The sequence below is a fragment of the Saccopteryx bilineata genome, chromosome 6 (genome assembly GCF_036850765.1).
Source record: "Saccopteryx bilineata isolate mSacBil1 chromosome 6, mSacBil1_pri_phased_curated, whole genome shotgun sequence".
Taxonomy (NCBI): domain Eukaryota; kingdom Metazoa; phylum Chordata; class Mammalia; order Chiroptera; family Emballonuridae; genus Saccopteryx; species Saccopteryx bilineata.
Window position 1 is genome coordinate 72,788,286 of NC_089495.1, and position 26,299 is coordinate 72,814,584.

The 26,299-nt window shown below is 39.5% G+C and overlaps 1 protein-coding gene across 1 annotated transcript in view; it reads right to left on the minus strand.

Annotated features, from left to right (window-relative positions):
- Positions 1 to 26,299, minus strand: part of SLAIN1 (SLAIN motif family member 1) — an 80,205-nt gene that overhangs the window by 38,816 nt on the left and 15,090 nt on the right. Inside the window, 1 exon segment of the mRNA XM_066236857.1 lies at positions 24,804 to 24,940. Coding sequence (XP_066092954.1) covers positions 24,804 to 24,940 — 137 coding nt within the window.

The window sequence follows — 26,299 nt, forward strand, 5'->3', positions numbered from 1 at the left end:
AAACTCCGGGGTAAGCTGCAGACCGACTGGCAACAATGGCATGAGCTGAAACAGTCACTGGAGAAAGAGCAGCAGGCCCAAGAACTGCAGGTCAGGCAACAGGCTGAGAACCAGCGGCTTGAACTGGAGCAAGCACTTGAGAAGGAGGATGACCAGGTTTGACAGCTACAGCATGAGATGCAGGCTGAGCACCAACAGTGCCTGGAACTGGAACAGTCCCTGGAGAAGGAATTATGGTTTTGCAAGTTGCAGTTTGCCCTGGAAGAAGAATGCTGGCACCAACAGCTATTAGAGAAAAAACTGTGGGTTCAAGAGCTCGAGTCTCAGCTTCAGGCTGAGAGCCAGCAGCCACAGGAGCCAAAATGGCACTGAAGTAGTACTCGTACTGGTGGAATGGCTCTGAGCCAGTGGGATTGCAGGATTATATGATGGAGACAGTTGAGAAAGAGGAGGACCCCCAAGACCCATTGTTCCAGTTTGAGTAGGGAGAAGGCCGAGGGACCCCTCTAACAGGGATGGATGGGGACCAGAGGCCCCATGTGAAACTGTCAATCCAATGGTCCCCTTCTAATGTGCAGCAGGTGTTGGCATTAGAATGTAATAGGTGCTTTTTGCAGCAGCAGCAGCTCAGAGAACTATCAAGGTGGCAAAGGCCTTGAATGTGTTTACCCTGCCAGGTCCTGTAATCTTGCTAAGGGTTCTGGATGGGGCTTATGACAACAGACAGAGCACTTATGGAAAAGCACTGAGATCCATTAATAAAGAGCTGTATGGTTAGTTGCCTATAATGGACCTTTACTTTGGTGATTTGCACAGACAGCTGGGCTGTCTAACACAGACTGATCATTAAGCAGTGTAATTAACTCTTGGACTACAACCAGAGGGGGCACTGATTCCTCTGTTGGATGGACATGCCACTTTTGGACAGTATGAGTGACCCTGATGGGAGGGGGCAGCTCTGGGAAGCTTCTCTCATCCAGTTCAAGAGACACACCAAGGACACTTTAAGGTTTCCATGGACACACCCCTGGATTATACAGGCCCTCCCACCTACTGAGGGGTAGGGGCTAGAGATGGGCCTCCAGTTAGCACCTTGGGTAGAGTGCTCAGGGAGACATTGTGAAGGGCACCTTTGTAAGTATTGTACTTATATAACTTGTGTTGTTGCTGTAGTCTGTTTATGTAATGTTCCTCACTCCTCACACAGGGACCATTGTGGAAGATATCTGTTGTATATATTGTGAAGGGAGCAGCCCAATACTTGTTGGGAAAACAAGTGTGTTTGTTACAAGTGTGTTAAGCTCACTCACCTTGTACTTTGCCTGATTGGCGCATGAGCATGGGGCAGCACCATGTATATATGGTCTATATAAGGCTACAGGTACTTGCCCTCACGGCGGCAGATTATAGACTACAATTGCCTGCTGCCATTGGGAGGAGCCATTGCTTGCTATTATTTGCCAGAGAAGGAGTTTTCCCTACCCTCGCCTGTTTTGCTTGTGAGTCCTGAGAGAAAGGGAAGTGGTTTGCCCTGCCTGCTTATTCGTCCTCTGTTGCGAGACTCTAATAAATGAAACGGCCCACCATCTTCCCACTCCACGGTTTCTCTGCCATCTGCCCAAATCCAATGGGAACTGCATGGCCACGGCCATGGGCCTTATAATAGATATCTGCTGTTTATCAGCCAGTCTGTGGTATTTTGTTATAGCAACTAAAACACACCAAGACACAGGGAAGTTATTCTAGAAAACAAGCCCTATTTTTCTTCTATCCTTTGTCTCCTCTCTCACTTAAGAATAAGATTCCCAAAAGGCAGACTGCAGCTTGTAGAGACCATGGCTCTCTCATCTGCCACCCGTTCTTCTGCATAGCATCACTCCAGAGCTGGGAATGACCCCTGCAGTGAGAAGAAACCAGGCTAGACCGACCCTACAAATGTTTTCTTTCTTTAGTTTTGACTAAGGCTGATGAAATCTAAAAGCAAATTTTAGATTTTTTACTAAAATTCACAGAACTTCCTAAATAAGTCAGTGTTGCATCACCTTGCTCACATCTTTCTTCCTGCCTACACAAATTCACCTTCTCTTTCACCACTCCCTACCCCAGGTTCGGCCTCGAGGAACTGGCCAATTACCACTTACATCTTCAAAGGCAAAACCTTATGTATTCTGGGCCAAAAGAAAAAAATGGGGGAACACTCCAGAATGATTCAGAACCCAACACTTAGACTACATGCAAAGTCATTCATTCATTCACCATTTACCAAAAGACACCAAAAAATAATAAAATTAAGAATCAATCTCCAATAGTTATGCAAATAGCTTTCATAGATACACATAGGAGTCATGTCCCTGCTGTACAATCATTCTAGGAAATCCGGCTGGCCCTGTGCTCCCACCTGCTGTTTAAAATTCAATTCTCTATTCATTTGAATAAGAACCTACCGTAGTGGCTACAAAGTGCCAGATGCTGCAGATAACTGAGATGTGTAAAAATGGTATTCTTCTCCTCCTCTTCCCATTCCAATTTCTAAAGACCAGGTCATGCATAAGACAAGCAGGTAAGATATGAGTATGATGTCGCATGGTAAGTGCAACAAAAGCACCCTGAAGTACACTCAGAGTGAAGGGAAAACAATGATGCATTTTGAGGGATTCCAAAGACTTCACCAGAAGACTTACGATGAACACGGTTCTTGAAGGCTGAGGAGCCTATCTCGCAAGGTACAATGCCATTATGGACAGAAAAAACACACGGGGAGCCACGGAGGCCTGAAAGAGCAGTGCATATTCAAAGAAAGGCAAATGCAGTTAGGACTTAAGCACAGAGTCTATGTGAGAAGGGTCAGGGCTGGAGAGGTTGGTAGGGTCAACCTCTGCACTGTCACTTACAGTATAAGCTGTAATATCCAACCAGTGTTTTGACTTTGAGAAGAAAAAAGGCATGACCAGACAGGTCCTTTACAAAGATGACATAAATAGCCATGTAGACGAGGAACTCATTGGGCAACCTTGGAAAAGGAAGGGTTATTTCTTCTCTGAAACAATCAAAGACTGTAAGGATACAGAGAGTGCAGGAGATGAAGGTGGGTTTTATGGCTTCTTATCTGTAAGTTAACAGGCAATGAACATGCTATGAAGGCAGGGGCGAGAATAAAAGACCTGGGAGGCAATAATGGCCCAGCCACCACTGGAGAAGTAAAAGCAACCAGCTAGGTAAGTCTGGATGACCTATCTCTGTATACTAAGCCTAAACAAAAAAATCTGAAGATGCTAGCAAGTGTTTGTTATATAATTCTGTAAAGGACATTAATGTCGGTTTAGGTATATTTAGATAGTTCATGTATGGTGGTCATATCGTTTACAGAGATGTCAAAGTGACCAGCTTTGTCATATAATTAAAAATAAAAATAAATTTAAAAAAACAAACCTAGTGACTGAAGGTTACTAGCCATTAGGGAATTTTAGAAATCTGCGTAAGATCATGATGAAAACGTTTAAATAGGGGTCCGAAAGGGTTACATGGCTGTATTTAATGCCAGTAAAAATCAAAGATCACAGCAACAGCCTAAAACAAGAGTCAGCAAACATCTTATGTGAGGAGGCAGTTAGGATATATTTCAGGCTGTGCTGGCCATCTGGTCTCGGTTGCAACTACACAACTCTACCATCAGAGCATTAGAGCAACCAGACAATACATAAATGAATGAACATGACCATCCTCCAATAAAACTTTTAAATTTCATAAAAATTATGGTGGGTCATAATATATTATTCTTTTGATTTTGTTTTCAACCATTGAAAAATGTGAAAGGGACCAAAGAAGAACAGGCCAAGGGCCAGATATGGCCATAGTCTGCCCCCCGGGGGGCAGGCCACTTCTTTAACATTCACTCTGAAACATGCACAGGATTAGAATTTATTGCAAGGGTATGTTAGGTGTTGGGACATAACAATGATGCCCGGTAGCATACTTCTTTACTACAGTTTTTAATAACATATGGTAATGAAGACCAAGAAGAGACTAAAAGGACACTGTACTAAGAATCCAAATATCAGAGCTTTAGTCTCCATCCTGTCACATGCTGGTTCTGAGAGCTGTAGCTTGACATCATGACATCTCAGTGTCATAGTGTTCTCACTGAAAGCGGTATTTGTCAGAGGGTAATAAGCGCAACTGTGGCAAATATAAGACAAAAGCTTGCAGCTTGTATTTCCAAACTAGAAAGCAGTTTTTAAAAACTACCAAAAAGTTACAGCAAGTTGAAGCAAAACATTCTATAAATTCTAAGGAAAATGTTCTAGAAGGTAGGTGGGCAAAAACAGAATGCAGAAATAAATTCCACTCTCTCACTTTTTCTAATTCTTACATAGTTTAACCTGTCCTCTCAAAAACGTGGGCATGCTTTATTCATTTTATCTTTTTTCCAATTACAGCTGACCTGAAATATTGGTTTCAGTGTACAGTGTAGTGGTCAGACACTTATATAATTTATGAAGTGAATCTCCAATAAGTCTACTACCCACCTGGTACCATACTTAGTTACTAAAATATTGACTACATTCCCAAAACTACTCTATATCCCTATGACTATTTTGTAACCACCAATTTGTACTTCTTAATCCCTTCACCTTTTTTATCCAGCCTCTCAATCCCCCTACCATCTGCAACGATCAGTTTGTTCTCCATATCTATGAATCTGTTTTTATTTACTTACTTATTTATTTATTTTGTACTTTAGATTCCACATTCAAGTGAAAACATCTGGTATTTGTCCTTCTCTGGCTGATTTATCTCACTTAGCATAACATCCTCTAAGTCCATCCACATGGTTATAATTGGTAAGATTTCATTCTTTTTATGGCTGAGTAACAGCCCATTGTACATACACGGGATCCTCGGGTTCCGACACAGTTCCATTCCTACGACATGACATAACCTAAATTTTGGTGTAAGTCCAAACATACTTTAGCCTAACACAAATGGAACTTTGAACTTTTAACAGTCCAAAATGGTGTAGGTCATTGTACTGGGGGACATCAACTCCCTCACTCATACGTTGTATATTGCTGCATATTCCTCTGACGTGCTTAACCAAACTATAGTAGTTTGCCCACATAGTCCATAAGTACAATGATAATGGCATAAGCTGAAACATTCATGTCTCAATTTTTTTAAGTTTTTGTGGGAGTGAGCACTGTAAACTTGAAATATCCATATGTTGAGACTGTAGTAACTCAAGGACCCGCTGTATGTACCACATCCTCTTTATCCAATTATGCGTTGATGACTGCTTAGGTTGCTTCCATATCTTGGCTACTGTAAATAATGCTGCAATGAACACAGTAGTGCACATACCTTATCTAGACAATTTCACTTAGATTTAGTTTTTCCTCAGATGTTACCAACTCAAAGGCAAGGTACTAAACCTTGAATTTTCAAAAATCTGATCAGACTAGATCAACTGTTCTCATTTATCCAAAGACTATCTCTGAGGAAACAAATGTCCCAAATGCCACATTCTTAAGAAATATGGTTTCTTCAAAACCACAGGGCAAGATATCTTTTGACTCTTTACCAGAGTCCTGGAAAGTAGGGAAAAGGATGCAAGGAGAGCAATAAACTTTCGATCCTTCTGCTTCTATTCTTTTTTTAATTTTTAAAATTGATTTTAGGGAGAGAGGAAGAGGGGGAGATGGGGGGAGAGGAAGGAGAAGAGGAGGTGGTCAGGGAGGTAGGAAGAGAGAAAAGGAGAGAGGAAAGAGGGAGTAGGGAGAGGGAAAAAGGGAGAGGGAAAGAGTGTTGGGGACTGAAAAATAAACAGAGTATTTTGCGGTCTAGATATCTAAAGCAGTGGTCTCCAACCATTTTTTGGGCCACGGACCAGTTTAATGTCAGAAAATATTTTCATGGACCAGCCTTTAGGGCGGGACGGATAAATGTATCAAGAGCGAGTCTTAGACGGATGTAACAGAGGGAATCTGGTCACTTTTTAAAAATAAAACATCGTTCAGACTTAAATATAAATAAAATGGAAATAATGTAAGTTATTTATTCTTTCTCTACGGACCAGTACCAAATGGCCCATGGACCAATACCAGTCCGCGGCCTGGGGGCTGGGGACCACTGCTCTAAAAGACAGAGGTGTTGGGCCCAACCCTCCACCTCAGCTGCCTGATTGAGTTGCAGGAGGCTGTGCTTGATTCTTGCTCGTCCTGCCCATATTCCCGCCCCGTCCCAAGGGCTGGAAGCTAGTTTCTTATTGATGTAAAGTTAGATTGAATAGTATGGTGGGGGTTGTCATTGAGTTGCCTTGGAAACTTTACTGAATTGCTAATGGACCACGTTTTTCCATGAATATAGGGGATGTCTTTCTGGGGGAGCCATGTTGTGGCTCAGGAACAGTAGTGACTGTTGGCAAGCCATGGCATCCTCACGAACCCATCTGTATGTTATATATCTTTAAGTCTCTATTTTTAATTCAATTTCATACCTTTTCCAGTTCAGGACCCCAGAATTGACTTGTAGCAGCTGGTTCGCAACAAAAGTGAGAGAGGAAAAGAGGGAGAGAGAGAAAGGGAGAGGGACAGAGAGGGAGAGAGAAACATCAATTTGATGTTCCATCCATTTATGCACTCATTGGTTGACTCTTGTATGTGCCCTGACTGGGGATTGAACCTTCAACCTTGGTGAACTGGGTTGACACTCTAACCAATGGAGCTACCTGGCCAGAATTCTATTCTTTACACAATGGGTAGGCAGCCCTCAGTTCCACATCAAACAATTAGAGGAATTCAATTACATGGTCCTTTACAAACACTAGTACAGAATGGTCTGAGATCAGTGAAGGGATGGGAGACATCAGATCTTTTAATGCTTTTTATTCTCCTTATATAAGCAGCATCATCCAGACCACAGCATTCTGACCTAAACCCACAAGGCAAGACCTTAATTTTCACAACCAGCCTTTCTGGTATAAACTTCCTAGGTGATCATATTACATCTTTATATACCTAGAGCCTAGAGAAATGCTTGGCACACAGACGCACTCAGATGTTTGGGCTAAGCTTAAACAAAGGAATCAAGGACCTTAGGCAAAGACAGTATTTTACTGGTTCACTCTTAAAAACTCTGCACAGACTGAGGTATCAGTTTTCTGGAGAGGCTACATGTTTACATTAAGTAAGCATTACTACTGACTTGGCCCCAACCTGAGCAAGCCCCCTGTAGTAACATATGGCTGGCAGCTTATCTGATCCACTATTTTTATTGGATAAACATGAGTAGCATTAATTTCTCCACAGCTCTCCATGACCTGATAAATAAGCATATGGGATCTAGGAAGTCCTACTATTACTTTGCAACAGGTGTTCACAGTGTTCTTTCTCAGGCGTACACAAAGTAAACAGGATTTAACTATTATGCATTTGCCAGTGTATTCACATAAGGAGATGGGCAGGGAACTAGAAAATGGTGTTCCTAATTGGTATGCTTAGGAAATATTTAATCAGAGTAAGTTAGAACCTCTAAGTCTCTCAATATTCACATTAGCTAGACAGAGTTACTGAGTTAATTGGAATCTTTTTCCAAAGTTCTAGCTAATTCAACTGATGACAAATGTAATGATTTAAAATTAGTAACCATAAGCCAGACCAGGTGGTGGTGCAGTGGATAGAGCATTGGCCTGTGACACTGAGAACCCAGGTTTGAAACCCCAAGGTCATTGACTTGAGCAGGGTGACTGGCCTGAGCATGGAATTATAGACCTCACCCCATAGTCACTGGCTTGAAGCCCAAGGTTGCTGGCTCGAATTGGGGTTCACTGGCTTAGCTGGATCCCCCGGTTGGGGCACATATGAGAAAGCAATCAAAGAACAACTATGGTGCTGCAACTATGAGTTGATGATTCTCATCTCTCTCCCTTCCTGTCTGTCCCTCTCTCTCTCTTGCTAAAATAATAATAATAATAATAAAATTAGTAACCATGACATATATGTATCTGTAATGCCAGAACATTGTAGATACTCAATATTTCAACTTACAGTTACATTCAGAAGGTTAATACCAGTACTTTCCAAAAATACGACTTCATACCACCTTTAAGAAGTATCTAGTAAAAGAGTTCATATATCCATTTAAATAATACCTAGAACTAATCAAGAAAGTCACATTCAACATTAGAACTAAGTTCTAAAATATGTTAAGTTTGAAAGTAATTTAGGGATTATATACATCCATGATTGGCAGATGCTTAATAAATATTTGTTCAATGAGAGTTACAAAATTTCACCACAAAAAGTAGTGCTTAATAGCATTCCATAAAACAGACATGTATAAATAACTGTTCTAAATCTGAATTTGATAGATCAAATGCTTCCCAGTTCTTAACAGTTAAAGTAACCTTACTGGTTCAATTTAGTCATAAAAAAGCATTAAACCTCTTCTATATCTCAGACCGTAACCAGTTCCATGACCATGTGTCAAATGCTCTTCTCTCACTAGCACTACAGGGTCCTTCTCTGGGTCTTGTCTAACCAGGACAATGGTCTAAAAGTAAACCTGAAAAGTGAGGGTTGTAAAGGGGAAATTCTCTGGACTGCAACTTGTTTTCATCTAACCACTGGTCAAAATGAAAAAGAGCTTTAAGCACACACAGACCAAATCAGTGGTATCCAGGAGCAGAGTGACAGCTACAGCTTCATCTATAGGTCATCATCAGACTCCCTATCTGTAATTAATAAGGGTGATTAAAAAAATTTAACTTTAATAGTAATTACACTTCAAAGGCATGTTTAAAAATTCCCTTTTATATAAGCCATTTTTCCCTTAGGCCTGACTTCTAAGAGTTAAATCAAATTTAAGGACAATAAAAATAGCCACAGAACATGACAAAAGGGCTTGTGTGAAATAATCTAAAAAGAACAAGGAAAAAAAGTGACCTAATAATCTGTCAACGATATGATGCTGTCATGCAGATTCTAGACAGCTGCTTTCAATTAGAATACAGCACCATGTATCTGTGACAAGCAGCCAGCATAACTTCCAAATTCTACAGTGCAATAATGACCTAAGTTAAGAAAGATGCTACAAAACTAAATTCTATGAAGAAACAGGCTAGATTAACTTGTGTCTAAAAGTAGTGAGTCCTCACAACACCAAACATAAGGACAGACTAGATAACCAGTAAGAGTCTCCTGTCCTTGACCATGTACAGTTTGATAGGAAATCCAAACCCCATCGGCTATTAGGATGCACTAGAAGCTCCTAAATAGAAAAATAATGGAACAGCAAAGGCAAAAATAATAATAATAATAATAATTAAACAAGTAGGACTACATCAAACAAAAAGTTTTTGCACCTCAAAGGAAACGATCAACAAAATGAAAAGGCAACTTACTGAATGAGAGAAAATATTTGAAAATCATATCTGACAAGAAGGGACTGATATCCAAAAAACATAAAGAACTTACAGAACTCAATAGCAAAACCAAATAAATACAATTCTATTAAACAATGGGCAGAGGACCTGAATAGACATTTCCTAAAGACATGCAAAGGTTTAATAGGTACATGAAAAGTTGCTCAACATCGCAAATCATCAGGAAATACAAACAATGAGATACTACCTCACACCTGTCAGAATGGCAGTCATCAAAAAGACAAGAGATAGTTCAGTGTTAGCCATGAACACAGAGAAAGGAAAACCTGGTGCACTGTTGATAAAATGTATATTGGCACAGCCACTATAAGAAACAGTATAGCGGTTTCTCAAAAAATGAAAACTAGAACCACCACATGATCTAGCAATTGCAATTCTGGATATTTATCTGAAGAAAACAAAAACACCAACTAAAAAGAAAAGCTCTCACATATTCATGGAAGCATTATCCCAACAGCTAAGATATGGAAATAGCCTAAATGTCCATCAACAAATGAATGAATAAAGAACATGTGGTGTGTATGTACACATGAATAGTATTCAGCTATAAGACAGAAATCATGCCATTTGCAACATGTAGATCAAACCTGAGGACATTATGCTGAGCAGTGGAATAAGCCAGACAAAGACAAATACTGCATGGTATCATTTATATGTGGACCCTAGGGGGGTAAAAATCAAACTCATAGAAACAGAGTTGAAAACTGATTGCCAGAAGAAATAGAAAAAGGTTGGTGGAAGAGGAAAAATGTTTAGCTATAAGATGAATAAGGTCTGAGGAGCTACTATAAATACAGTGACTAGAATTAACACTGTATAATAGAAATTTGCTAGGAGAGCAAAAAACTGTTCTCACACAAAAAAAGATAAATATAGGAGGTGATGGATGTGTTAATTAACTAGGTGGTGGGAATCTTTCACAATGCATACATACTTGCATACTTTGAGTACTTTAAATATCTTCCAATTTTGTCAATTATACCTCAATAAAGCAGAAATATTCATGGAAAAAAGGGATAGAAATAAAATTTGGACAATTCTCTCTATTCAACACCTCTGGGCTACATACTCTTCTTCCAAAGAAGGACACAACACATGTAGGCTGACAGTCTACAGAAAAGGTCTCTGGCCCACCTGTCTTGGGAGGTGGTAGAAAGTAAACATAAATGTTAACAGTTTTGACAAAAAAGACACCTTTGGCATGGAGGAAATGGCTAAAACTAACCACTTTGGTGATTTTATTATAATACCTGCACAAAGAAGAACATTAAAATGTACATAAAAGTCTAAAACAGCCAGACCCACTTTCCAGGAGTTTTGTCTTAGAATTGGGAGGCAATTATATAATCAGTGTGCGTAAGTGTAACTTTAGGTAGATAAACCACCACCACCTTGTTGGTAGCCAACATTCAGTATACACACTCTCTTACCTGCCACATCCATCTCCGGATATAACAGGTCTGTTTTTACACTGTCAGGGTTTACTGCATTTTCATCCCGTTCTATACTTGTGATTAGGGCAGCTTTAAAGTGATCACTAGATGGTAAACCACATAAACAAAACATAAAAAAAACTTTTCAGTGTTTTGATGTAGTCATTAACTGAGGAACTGAATATTGTAAAAGCACCAAGGAAAAGAAAGTAAGTGTTTGGCACTAGACCCGACCACTGGGAGAGAACATCACCAGCCCGCAGCCTCCGCTCATTTCCTTTACTCGTCCTGACCTCTCCTGGGTCAGTCACCTCGGTGCCACTGCTCTCTAGATCGCATGGATTTTTTCCTTGTACTTTTCTGCCATCAAAATTGGGTGCACAAAGGAAAATTCCTTCCTTTGCACCACAATTTATGATCTGCCTGGGTACAAAATTACAGTTTGAAAATAACTTCCCTTCAAAACTTTAAAAAATATTCATTTTTCGTCTAGCATTCAACATTGCTTATGAAATGTCTGTCTGTTACCACTGAAACATTTGTTACCATTGTGGATAACCTATTTCTTCGTTCAAACATTTTTAGGATTGTCTCTTTAACTTGAGAAAATTTGAAATTCAACCAGGATGCCTATGTCTAGGGGTCGGGTTTTTTTCATTTATCCTAATTCATGCTGAGGACTTCCCTTTCTTCAGCTCAGAGAAATTCTTTTTTATTAGTACTTTCTTCTTCTCAACAGTCTGTTCCTGCTTCTAAAACTATTTAAAATTAGAGGCTCTGAATCTGTGCTCCGTGCCTCCTGGCATCTCTATTTTTTCTCTTTTTGAGATCCCTTTGACTAATTCAGGTGAGCAGCTTTGTTTTTAGCCCTATTCATTCTTATTTAAGTTTTACCAAGAAATTTAAAAATGACTTAAAAATGATTAGAATGCTTATACTCCCAGCAACCTGTTCTTGTTCTAAAAGTGTATTACTGTCTTAAATCTGAGCACACTAATTTCTCTATGCTCCTAGGTACTCATTTCCTACAAAGTGAGTAGCTCTGTTTATTTTTTCTTGCTGTTAGTTTGCCAAAAGGCAAGTAAGACTTTATTACTGGTTTATATTTATATAAAGACTCAGTTCATCCCAGAGATACCAGCATGAGTTTCTTCTACATCAATATAGGTATTACCCCAATGGGCCTCTAAGTTAAAAGAGAAAACTGCCAACAGACAGCATGTATAGGGTGAGTTATTCCATAGCAAACTTTCCATATGGTGTTTGCACATGCAACAGCAGAGTGGCTGAGGATCCCCACAATAAAATGTAAAAACCACATTATCCTAGGGGTGGGCTGCTTTTGAAGTCCATCTACTACTCCTCCCACCTCCTGCTCAGTCTAATGTGATCATCTGACATTAGCTTGAGCTCTGCTTCTCAACCAAGGTTAGAAATCCTCCCACACTTAGATCTCTCTACCTTTCCTCCCACACTTAGATCTCTCTACCTTCTTTAAAAATAGGTATCGCCCCTGGTCAATTGGCTTAGTGGATAGAGCCTTGGTCCAGCATATGGAAGTTCTGGGTTCAATCCCCAGTCAGGGCGCTCATGAGAAGCTACCAGCTGCTTCTCTCCCCCTTCCTTTCTCCCTTCATTCTCTCTCCCCCTCTCACAGCCAGCAGCTCGGTTGATTCGACCATCGGCCCCAGACAGGGGTTCTGAGGTGGAACCTGGTTGGGGCACACACAGGAGTCTGTCTCACTATCTCCCCTTCTTTCACTTAAAAAAAAAAAAGAGGTATCTCACTTTATCCTGAATACTAGACATCCCCAACACTTGCAGTCATTTTAGTACATGCTAGCAACTCTTACTGCTATAATATCCTTTTACTGAACCAACATTCCTTATCTAAAAATGCTATAAAAATGGAAGATCGCACACAATCATACAGCATGTAACATATACACATATGCATAAGAATACACACACATGACTATAAATCTGAATTTCAAAAGAGATACTTTTATACACAAACACACACACACTGTTCCTTGAAATATGATGCAGCTATAACGGGGGGGGGGGGGGGGGGGGGTTAAACTCACAGAGACTGACGAGAGCTCCAAAACTCAAATACACGAAACTTGTTACTATATAAAAGTTTCAAGTTCCATGTGTTGAAAGAAAACAAAAATATCAAATCCTTATGTTTTTAAAATCATTTAAGTATAATGAAGAGTTTGGCCACATTTCAAACTACCATTTCTCACATGAAGTCACAGAAGAAATTCCAATTATTAATGAGGAAAGCAGAAGAAAGCCTTTCCAAGTTTATCTAAATTAAAGAATCCCCCTAAAAAATGCAAAAGCCTAACTTTACTCACATTCCAAAGAATCTCTAAAATCACTATTTCATTCTCCACATCTTTCCAGATTTCAAAAAAGGCTCAGCTACATAAGACAATTCAGACAATACCCTGTAGCTTTCCTGTCCAGAATCATGTCATTTCTTTGCCTAAAACTATCTAAAGGCCTCCCAACCATCTTAAAATAAAGTTCAGAATGCCCTAACTGCCCTAAAAAGCCTGCATACTTCTCTAGTTGCATTTAGAGCCACTCAGTTCATATTTTCTCCCTCTCATTTCCCTCCATTAAACTCCATTTCCCTCCATTAAACAGGTCTGTTGGTCTGCCAGTTCCTCTCTCCCCAGGAGTCTCAGCCCATCTCAGGGTCTTTGCACACACTATTCCTATGCTATGGGCTGTTCTTCTGACCCCCCCCCCCCCATACAGGTACCTGCTTATCTCTTACTGACTCCTCCACATGTCATATTCTTGGGAAAGCATTTCCTAGCCATACCCTTCAGACTCAGGTCCGTTAGCATCATTAAGCTTGTTTTTTAAAGGAAAGGAAGAAAAAAAAAAGAGCAGGAGCTGCTATGTTTATAGTATTTCTTGTACTACATGATATGCTCCAAAAATCAGGTACTGAGTTTGTCTTGCCTCTGTACCCTCAGGATCTAGCACTGTGCCTGGACCAGCAAGTACTCAATACATTTATTTCAAGAGCTAGCATTTGAATTGTCTCTCTGATCAAGGCCCAGTGTTTCCAAAAAGGAGAGTCTACAAATTCTTGCATAAACTGATTCTATTTTTGTAGAGGTCCCTGATAACAGGCATAATGAACATCTTCCAAAAACAAATTTTCACTGCCATGGAGGAAAATTTAATCAATTATCAGAATAGTATAAAACAGTAAACAACTACTTTGGGAGAATCTCTATGGTTTTATTTTTCCTTATTGAGGTAACAAAATAGCATGTCAATGACATATTCATTATAACAAACTATGTACTGTCATAACTTATTGCTTAGTTTAATAAACATCTCCCTAATCATAGTAGAAAGGCAAAACAAAAACTATGTACATAGAAACACTCAAGACAGAAACTGTAAATTTCATAGCACAATCTGTTGTTACTTTCTGTACTAAAGAACACTTGGAATAGTGAAACAAATGCACTGGGGCTATTCTCAACATAAGAGCAAAGAAAATATGGGATAGAAGCTCACAGCCCTGTAAATGTGTCTTCCATTTCCAGCACATGGGAATAATAGCAAATGTCAAGAGACCATGTCTCTACACAAAAATTCCAGTATGGTTCCAGATTTGTTTTTCCAATGAGAAAGGGAATCCTTTACAAAGCTTACCTAAAATGAACTGCACAGACTAAGTTTTAATTTTGTGTTCCGAATTTGACAGAGTACCTCAAGACTGGAAACATGAACCGATGCAGATAGCATCTTGGGCCACGCAAGGAGAGACTGGGCAGCTTCCAGGAGAGACACTTAACCAGCTTCTTAATGTCTCAGTTCAATCTGAAAAGGCCACCTTCAGAGCACTAGATTAGTGGACTTTTCTTCATCAGCTAAATTTAGAGAAAAACACCCCATCATAACAACCAAGACAAGAATGGGAACTGGTATCATATGAAGACAAAAGAAAAACCCAATAAAGAAGCAATATCTATTCACATTTGCTAAGCATAATCCCAGAGGAAATGAGAGAGTCATAGGGAAACATGAGCCAAGATAGTAATTGTGCAGAGTGACACTATTTGTGAAAAGTATACCCACACTCCTCAAATGTGACCTGTCCTGATTCAATAGTTATGGACATTCAAGTATCTTAGGGCAAGATAAGCTTTTATTAACTGGCCCCAAATTAACTGAGCCACATATTGGGTGTTTCAAATTACTCAGATAAGCTTTTTGATCATTATTTGGTTATTTAACATCCCAGCCTCATGACCTGGACTTAGCAAAGACACTAGATTAGTCTTATTCCAATTTAGGATATCATGTGAATTAATGCTATTTATGAAAGTTCTATGGGAGTTTGTTATTTATATTCTAAAGGGGTAGGGGAAGTGAGCAAGAATATAGAAAAGCATGGCAGAAATTGAATACATACAGACTTAAGAATAAACAAAAGAAATAGGTTAATGAGGTAGTCTTGAGTTTTCTATTATTCTTGAATAAACTATACTCAAAACTTTTCAATTTGAGATTCCTAACTCTAACAAATATTTTTATTTCTAAGTAGAGAAAACAGACATCCTCCCCAAAAAAGGAGAAAAAAATGCTATTAGTTTTCTATAAAGTATAAACAGTTAAATGAAGAAGATTCACTATACTTTGGGGTCAGCTTCTGAATAAAGAACTGCATACTAGGAATATGTCTCCATATTTATGCAGCACTTCACATTTTTCAAAGTAATTTCACTTTCAACATTTCCTAAAATCTTTATGTTAAATGTCCCCACTTACTAAGCAAAACACTAAAAACAAGTAGCATGCTCCTAATCATACAGTTAAGTAGGGATGAGAAATTATGGCACTAAGACTAACTACTAGATCAAAACTCTTCCACTATATTCGTTCAATCAATAATTAACATTTAAAACCTACCGTGTAAGGCGCTCCCATGTATAAGACGCACCTTAATTTGGGGACCCAAAATTTGAAATAAATGTGTTACATAAAGTTATTGAATTGGGGGTTTTTTTGTGTTTTTTTAATATTTTTTCGAAGTTAGAAGTGGGGAAGCAGTCAATCAGACTACCACATGCACCGGACTGGGATCCACCCGGCATGTCCACCAGGGGTCAATGCTCGGCCCATCTGGGGCGTTGCTCTGCTGCAACTGGAGCCATCCTCAGTACCCAGGCCAACTTTGCCGCAATGGAGCCTTGGCTGCAGGAGGGGAAAAGAGAGACAGAGAGGAAGGAGAGGGGGAAGGATGGAGAAGCAGATCGGCGCTTCTCCTACAGACCCTGCCCGGGAATCGAACCAGGGACTTCCACACGCCGGGCCGATGCTGTACCTCTGAGCCAACAGCCAGGGCCTTGAACTCAAGTTTATTCACTATAAAATTCATACAACTCCTTATTACTGTCAAAACTCCCATCCATTAGCTTGTCCTCATCTGTGTCTGATTATGAATCACTGTCTTCAACAATGAGCACATACAAGTGCAAAAAAGCGGGAAATGAAAGTAAAAAAATCTACGACCACTGTGTAAGACACACCCAGTTTTTAGGCCCCAAATTTTTCGAAAATTTTGGGTCTTAGCCATGGGGAAATATGGTACAATGTGACAGGAACTGTTCTAGGCACTGGAAGGGGTAGACCAATCAACAAACAGACTCAAACCTCCACACTGGGAACTAACATTTTAATCAGCACCACCATGTGATGTTTTTTCTCCTGGCTTGGCTACTCAGATAACATTTACAACACCAAATATTTAGTTATTTTCTTTGCTCATTGAAAGAACTTAATGTAGTCGAACTAATAAATCACAAAAACCAAACACTCAGAACTTAAAACATGTTTGGAAAGTTATTAAGCATGGCAATTCAAAATGAAATTGAGGTATAGTTCCTTATCTTCAGACGCTTCCAAATAAAAAATAACAAATGTTGTTAGGACCATTTTTAAAAGAGAAAATACAACCAGGATATTGAGTTTTATCTAAATTGCATATTAAATCAGGGTTCAGTGTTGTGGGGATAAAAAGAGAAAATGTCAGTCTAGGCTTTCTCAATTTTACACCAATAGGATGCAGATTTAGTATCAAAAGATTTAACTTTCAACAATTAGTTATTTTACTTTTACCATTGTTTTCTGTACACTATCTAAAAGAGCCATTTACATTATTCAAATCTATTAGGAAAGAGATCTAAAATTTAAGTCTTTACTATGTCTGCTGTACAAACATCTTTATTTAATCTCTTACAACTCTATAAAATAAATATAAATGTAGAGGAGGCTGAGAAAGCTTAAGTAATTTGCTTGTTTTGACTAGATGATATATAAGACTTTATTAATTATGAAATAGTGGCATTAAAAAAAGTTTGAAAAGGAGAAAATAAGTTTGAGATCCACAATAAGTTTCAATTAATTTAACTAATTTTCAATTAATTTTCCCTATAAAAATTTAAAGGTATTGAATACATATCAGTCATCTGTAAGAATATTTACATATCTTATACCAAAAATAATTATGCTATTGCAACTCACACACACACAACCATTTGCAAAACTGTAGCTGTGAAGAGAAAGCACTTCTCTTAGCAACATCTTAAAAACAGTCATAACACCCGTGCTAACTCTCTATAAAATTAAATTTTACAAAGCATCACTTCCTTTCCCTCATTTTCTTCAGAAAAATAAACTTTCAGAAGAGCAGTATTTTAGTAAGCCTGTTCTCACAACCTCAAGACAAAACCTGAACACTTCCCATACATTTGCACACAATTTGCCCACTTTTATTATCTAGACACACAGTCACAAAGTTGTCAGGTAGAGCATGAAGGCTATCTGAAGATCTCCCAAACCAAAACTGTAGGCAGCAAAAAGACAGCTTCAAGAAGTTACAATCCAAACAAGCTCATTAGCAATTGCACAATTAGAGACAATCTTGGGAGAAATACTGCCTAAGGTACCTACAGAAACTGAACAGATATGTTCCTAGATATGCGACCTTCTTAAGCAGGAAAGACAGCCAATTTGTGACCAAAAAAATAGCAGAGGCTCAGTGCCTAGGGTACAAGAGGGATAAGAAAAGAACAGAATGTATGACCAGGGAACCAGAGGGTGGGTAAGGTCTGCCGGGCTAGATACACTCGGGCTCCTCATAGCGATGGCCCTTCCCCACATGTTCTACATGGAATCTCATTAACGAGTGATTTCTCCCCCAAAATATCAGAGTCAAGAAATAGACACCAAATATCTAAAATATTTGCTAAGGAGCAGCATATTATCTAAACTGCAGGCTAACACAAAAGAACATTACCTATCCCTTAGTAAAAAAGTGAAGTGTGTGTGTAAGAGACAAAGAGGATGACTTAACCTTCCTTCAAATCCAATCCTTAATTGCTCCCTGTAGCAGCAGGGGATGGTCTTTAAATTCACAGGAATGTATACAACCACTAATACTTTGCAAGAAAATGCAGTGAAATAAGTAAAAACTGATTATTTTCAATTAAACATGCTTATGAGTGGGAAAACAATGCCACAAGCTGAGACTTCATGTGATGTCAGACTTTCTTTGGAAGAAAGAGATGACAAAGAACCCATTTAAAAATAATCAGCCTGACCAGGCAGTGGCGCAGTGGATGGAGCGTCGGACTGGGATGCCGAGGATCCAGGTTCGAGACCCCAAGGTCGACAGCTTGAGCATGGGCTCATCTGGTTTGAGCAAAAAGCTCACCAGCTTGGACTCAAGGTCGTTGGCTCAAGCGAGGGTTTATTCAGTCTGCTAAAGACCCACGGTCAAGGCATATATGAGAAAGCAATCAAAGAACAACTAAGGTGTCGCAACGGGCAACGATAAACTGATGATTGATGCTTCTCATCCCTCTTCGTTCCTGTCTGTCTGTCCTTGTCTATCTCTCTCTCTGATACCTCTCTGTCTCTGTAAAAAAAAATAATAATAATAAAAACTGAAACTACAACAGCAGTCATTGTGACATTGGGTTCAAAAAGAATTAAAAATTAATTTATTTTAGCAACAGCTAAAACCAGGCAGGTTGGATTTGAGCACTCAGGCCAGTTTGCTGATCTCTGCTTTAGCCACCTGCATAAAGGATACATGGATACAGAAGATTGATTTTTTAAAAATAAAGAGGCTTTTGTTAAATTTGTTTTAACAGGGACAGAGAGAGTCAGAGAAAGGGATAGACAGGGACAGACAGACAGGAACGAAGAGGGATGAGAAGCATCAATCATCAGTTTTTTGTTGTGAGACTTCAGTTGTTCATTGATTGCTTTCTCATATGTGCCCTGACCATGGGCCTTCAGCAGACCAAGTAACCCCTTGCTCGAGCCAGCGACCTTGGGTCCAAGCTGGTGAGCTTTTGTTCAAACCAGATGAGCCCACGCTCAAGCTGGTGACCTCAGGGTCTCGAACCTGAGTCCTCTGCATCCCAGTCCGTTGCTCTATCCACTGCGCCACCACCTGGTCAGGTGTTTTTTGTTAAATTTGATGTAAATAATCCTAATTGCTGGTGGCTTTTGAGACTTTAGACTAAGTGTCAGATTATCAAATTTTCCTCTCATTGACAGGGAGCTAAAGCAGAATTGTGAGGTCATGAGGAAATGAATTGATAAGCTGCAGTTTTATTTATGAGGTAATTTATTTAAATATCATATGAGAGGTTAAGCACAGAACTAGCATTTCTTTTTTTTTTCCCATGCCCATTTTATTACCCAGATGTAATTACTCAACCAAAGCTATTTGACTTTGTTTTTTGCCTCTATTTATAAATTCCATGCCTATATGGCTATTGCTTGAGTTGTAAATTTTAAACATTATTCACTGGCCTTCTGCTTTGGATGACAAAGGTTTAATTTTTTTTAACATCCCCGTCCTTATACTTTTGCTTTACATAATCTCCCACATAGTTTTCTACTACTTTTAGGATACACCAATTGATTATGATAGAAATAGGAATATCTAAGCCACAGAATATTTCATCATTATGTTTCTTTTCTCAGCTTAATTTTTCTTAGAGTTAATTATAAGAGATTTGATTATTTTTGTCTTTGTCATTAATTTATTCCCAAACTCTCCAAATGAACCATACTTTGTACGGTAAGACATAAAGCGTGTTTTGTTTTGTTTTTATCTGTCCCTCCTGGTAGCGTCCTCTGTTCTCTGACTCCGGTGTGAACTGGCTCTGGGCAGGCCCCTGCACAGCTGTCCTGCTGGGCTTCCTTTTACTCTCATCCTGGGAATTCCCTTCTCTCTCCAGTGTTGTATCACCTGTTTCCTAGATGCAGACTTCCTTTCCTCATGTTCCCTCTTCTCATAGACTACATGCTCCTGTAGTTTTTTGGGAGGAGCAGGAGAGGACAGAGGATACATGGGGGAGATATATATATATATATATATATAATATACTTTGAGAACCTCATATGTTGGAAAGTGCCTTTACTGTACCCTCACTCTTACACTTGATTGTTTGGGGGGCTAGAATTCTAGATTAGAAACCATTTCCAATGGAGTTTAGAAGACATTCCATTAAATTTTAGCTTCAAGATTGCTTTTGACAGTAAGTGGGCAATTCAACCTGAAAACTTAAGCTTTGCAAAATTTCAAGCATTATTTCTTTGTAGTTCTTATCTTCCCTCTAGTCTTCTCCATTCTTTCTTTCCAGATACTGGAAAGAAAGTGAGCTCTTGGAATGAATATATTTTTATATATATAAATTTAATATATATTTAAATTTTATTGATTGATTTTAGAGAAGGAAAGGAGGGAGAGCGGGAGAGAGGGCAAGATGGAGAGACGGAGGAAGTGAAGGAGGCATTGATTTGTTGTTCCCCTTATTCGTGCATTCATTAGCTGACTGTTCTACGTGCCCCGACCTGGAATTGAACCTGCAGCCTTGGCGTACTGAGACAACGCTCTAACCAACTGAGCTACCCAGCCAGGGCTCCCGATACTCCTTTCCGTCAGCTGTTGAATCTCCTGGACTCATGTTCCCATTTTTTATTTTTCTCTCCTGTTTTTTTTTCCTTGATTTTATTTTTTGATGTTCTACTTTCTTGGAGATTTAAAAACCCTTCTTCCACACTCCTTTGCTGCATATTCACTAAGTACCTTCTATGTGCCAGGCACCATGTAGGTTATAGCGATATAGCAGTCATCAAAACAGATGTTAAGTCCCTGCCCTCAGGGAGTTTACTGTATCTGACTTTTCATCTATCCCTCCTGTTTTTCTGTAAGGCACCCTTATTTGCATCAAGTATCTTAAACCTAGCAGCTTTCTGTTTCAGTTTAAGTAATAAAACCTGTCTTTGAGAAGAGCCGGAGAGGAGAAGCTGCTTGGGGCAGGGGGAGAGCCCAAGAGAATCCATATTTTCCCAGTAGACTTAGAAACGCTCATCCTGTTCTGGCTTCACCATAGAATCTCTACCCTCTGTGGTACCCGGCATCTTCAATTCTAGAACTTTCCTAGGTCCTTCTGGCTTATCCTCCACTGTGGACCCTGAGAACAGTGAATGCTAAGACCAAAGTCTTAACATTAAGTCTTACTTAATGCTCATCTGTATTTTCATTTCTAAATAAAATGACTTTACTTAGTCTCCTCTCCTAGTCAGCCTTCCATCCGGTTTATGAGACTAAGTTTAGCTGCCATTCTTAGTACGGGCTTGTAAGAGAATAGATAAGAATTCAGAGTTGAAGAATTCTTACTGGCTCCCAATTAAGGGAGCCCTTTGTCAATGATAGCTAATTAACATATCAGAAATTATGGTTTTAACTTAAATTTTATTCATACATTGTGAACATTCATTACTTTAAAAGCTCCATGAAACTCTCTAATAAAGCATTTTCTTTATTTAGACTTCATTTCTCTTGAACAACCAGCATTTTCAAAGAACAAATATTATTGAGCATTTTCTTGGAGACCAATGTTTCCCTTTATTTATTTAAGTATCAATTTCTCAAGGACAAGAACTTTGTTTTGTTGATCACACCAGCTTGAAGGGAACCTGATCTATCATATACATGTATAACCAGCTAGAAATGGTTTTCATTTTTATTTATTTTTTTGACAGGGACAGAAAGACAGAGAAAGGAACAGATAGGGACAGACAGGTAGGAAAGGAGATGAGAAGCATCAATTCTTCATTGTGGCTCCTCTGTTGTTCATTGATTGCTTTCTTATATGTGCCTTGACTAGGGAGCTATAGTAGAGCAAGTGACCCCTTGCTCACACCAGCGACCTTGGGCTCAAGCCAGCGACCTTGGGCTTCAAGTCAGAGACCATGGGGTCATGACTATGATCTCACACTCAAGCCGGCTACCTCGGGGTTTTAAACCTGGGTACTCCGTGTCCCAGTCCGACACTCTACTTACTGCACCACCGCCTGGTCAGGTTTTACATTTTTTTAATGCTTTAAAAAAATAAAGAGACTATTATTTTGTGACACATGATCAAAAAAAAGAGAATCACATGAAATTCAAATCTCAATGTTCACAGATAAAGATTTATAGGAACAGAGCCTGTTCATTAATGTCTGCATCTAAGGCTGCTTTTCAGTGATGGCAGACATTGTGTGGACCAATATATTACTATCCAGTCCCTTTCAAAAAAAGTCTGCTGACCTCTGAGTTAAAGAACTCTTGTTCTGAATTTCATTTGAATTTTAAGTAAAATTAAGATAAATTCATACATTTAAAAATGTGTACATAAAAGTCCTTGAATCAAGGGATATTTGAATAAAGACACTTAGGGGCCCTGACCAGGCAGTGGCAAGAACATTGGGCTGGGATGCCGAGGACCCAGGTTTGAAACCCTGAGGTCGCCGGCTTGAGCTCAGACTCAACCAGCTTGAGCACAGGGTCGCTGGCTTGAAGCTCAAGGTCGCTGGCTTGAGCAAGGGGTCACTTGTGCTGCTGTAGCCCCCCTTCACCCCCATCAAGGCACATATGAAAAAGCAATCAATGAACAACTATGGTACTGCAACGAAGAACTAATGCTTTTCATCTCTCCCCCTTCTTGTCTGTCTGTCCATCTCTCTGTCTCTCTGAAAAAAAAAAAAAAAAGACACTTAGGGATGGTCTAAACAACCTTGAAAGAAAAAGTCCAGAGGGATTAAACGGTTTACTCAGGGTCATCAGGGTCATCCAGGGAAAAGGGAACAGAATCAAGAGCAGAGCCTCCTGGCTCTGAGGTAGTTTTTCCCTTAGATAAGCACCTGTCACCAAAGTTTTAACCTCTTTGTACCTATTCCCCTCTACAACTTCCTATTACTAAATTTCATTTTCATTAAAATGTTAATAAAACATGCTTTTTTAATTAGACTTTCCCCAAATATTTAAAACAGATTTCCCTTGAAATTTACTTATGACTGTGCCAAAGAAAAAGCAGTATAGAATACTGGCCAAGGCTCTGGCCAAATAACTCGGTTGGTTTTAGCATCGTCCCAAAGTGCAGAAGTTGCTGGTTCGATCCCGGTCAGGGCACATACAGGAACAGCTTGAGATTCCTGTCTGTCTGTCTATCTCCTCTCCCCCATCCTCTCTCACTAAAATCAATATATAAAAATTAAAAAAAAAAAAAAAAGAATACTGGCTGAGGACAGTCTTTGCATTGGGGAGACCCAGACTCTTGGCTCTGTCACTAAGGTATCACTCTAGCCTCATATCCTCTGAATTTCTCTAAATTTCACTTTTCTCACCTCTAAAAATGAGTGTAGTATCCAATTCAGATGAGAGTGAAGAAACTGAATAAAATGAAGGATATCAAACACTTAATATACTGACTGTCACAGAATTAAGAGTTCAAGAAATATTACCTACTATACTTTGTCTCAACATGTCCAAATATTTTTTTAAAGATTTTATTTATTCATTTGAGAGGGGGGAGAGAGAGAGAGAGGAAACACAAGGTGGGAGGAGCAGGAAGCATGAACTCCCATACGTGCCTTGACCAGGCAAGCCCAGCTTTCCAGGTCAACGCTTTATCCACTGCACCACCACAGGTCAGGCTCCAAATATTTAATAATCATTCATCATCCCTGAAGAGCTTCATAGGCAGGGTTCTCAAACTTCAGTGCTCACAGGGCCACCCTGATGAACTTGTCAATGCAGAGTTCCCTGGGCCTCCTCCCGGCTACATTGATTATTTAATCTGGAATGGGAGGGAATCTGCTTTTGCAAACTCAAGTGACATTTGAATACAGGTAGTCCACGGAATAAAAATAGTGTTCTTAGATAATGAAACATATTGAGAGGTTAAGAGACAAGCAAAAACCTTAAAAAAAAATCACAGTTTTAATTAAGTAGTGTACTTAATCAAAATAGGAAGGAGCTGAATACTACTCATTGCTTTTGCTGCTTTTCCTTTTACAACTATCCTAATTGTTTCAAATTTAAACTTGTGTTGGGCTCCATAAGTTAACTAATGTTACATACAAGATGATTTTCCAGTTTTAAAGGTTAGGACTTCCAGTTATACACCAACTAGACATTTAAGGAACTCAAAATGGTCAGTACTCAGGTCCTAGTGGAAACTCAGTTTTCCATCTTGGAATTCAACCACACAAACTTGTTACCATCCCCAGAGAATTTGAGATTGAGCCATTTTACTTATGGTATATTTGTAAACAGAAATTAAAAAACAAAACAGAAAAACATGTGTATTTCTACTTCGAAATACAAACTAAAACAAGCTAAAAATCTGGCTACACACAAGCACAAAACTAAATATAGTCTATATTAAGAACCCTGATGTACAATACATGTGAAGTGAATTGCATGCAACAGCCGCACCTCAGGGTAAGGTTTTTCCATTTAAATGCTTATTCCAAACCCAGCAAAAACGGAGTTGACAGTGGCAAGTCTGAGAACGTACATACAGGCTGGCAATTACCTTGCTCCAGTCGATGGCACAGGGAGCGCCGGGCTGCTTCCATCTCTGGAGTCGGATTATCTAGGACATGCCTACACCACTGCAGAGGGCTCAGGGGTTTCTCTGGTGAGAACGTCTTTGAAGAGCCAACATATAACCTTAAAAAGAGAAATCTACATTATAGGCATTATATTGGTATATACAAATTACCTTACAAAGAAAATAACATGTATTTAACTCACATTTGATTAGCTCAAATACCCAAATTACTTTTTTTTTTTTTTTTTTTTTTTTTTTTTGTATTTTTCTGAAGCTGGAAATGGTGAGAGACAGACAGATTCCCGCATGCGCCCGACCGGGATCCACCCGGCACGCCCACCAGGGGCGATGCTCTGCCCACCAGGGGGCGATGCTCTGCCCACCAGGGGCGATGCTCTGCCCACCAGGGGGCGATGCTCTGCCCCTCCTCCGGGGCGTGGCTCTTTTGTGACCAGAGCCACTCTAGCGCCTGGGGCAGAGGCCAAGGAGCCATCCCCAGCGCCCGGACCATCTTTGCTCCAATGGAGCCTTGGTTGCAGGAGGGGAAGAGAGAGACAGAGAGGAAGGAGAGGGGGAGGGGTGGAGAAGCAGATGGGCGCTTTTCCTGTGTGCCCTGGCCGGGAATCGAACCCAGGCCTTCTGCACGCCAGGCCGACGCTCTGCCACTGAGCCAAACGGCCAGGGCCCAAATTACTTTTTAATAGGGAAACATCCCTAAATATAATATGACACTTTATGTATGTTGGTGAAAAGGACTCCCAAAAACTATGAAAATGTCTGAGAGTCAGAGAGATTAGATTTGTTATTGAAATAACCATGATGATCTCCCTCACATTTCTATTTTTTTTTTTTTTTTATTATTCATTTTTTTGGGGGGGAGAGAAAGAGAGAGAGAGAGAAGGGGGAGGAGCAGGAAGCATCAACTCCCATATGTGCCTTGACCAGGCAAGCCAGGGTTTTGAACCGGCAACCTCAGTGTTTCCAGGTTGACGCTTTATCCACTGTGCCACCGCAGGTCAGGCTCATATTTCTAGAAATGAATATTTTCATGTGTTTCTTGGCAACAGAACCTTACATGAGCTAATGTATGTATGTAAACATGACATGACGTAGCAAGCAAAGCAAATCTTATGTGTTGTTTAAAAGTGAAAGTCAATTGTCTGTTTATTTTCTCAAATTTCAAATAATCAGAAATTTCTCTAGTAAAGTCTATACTAAGTTTGGTAAGTGCTTCTTTCTCATTAAAGCCAAACAGCTATGAAAAATATTTAAGGAAGAGTTCACTTGCAGCACCTATACCATTATATAATAATGGGTAGAATTCAAAATAACCATGAGGCACTGTAAGTTAAAACAAAGATTTCCTCTCATTGATATACTACGCTAAGGTAAATTTTAGAATTTCAGTGATAGGGTTATATAAAAAGGTTTAACTTGAGGATTAACTAATAGTTAACTAAAAAAAAGGAGAAAGAAAA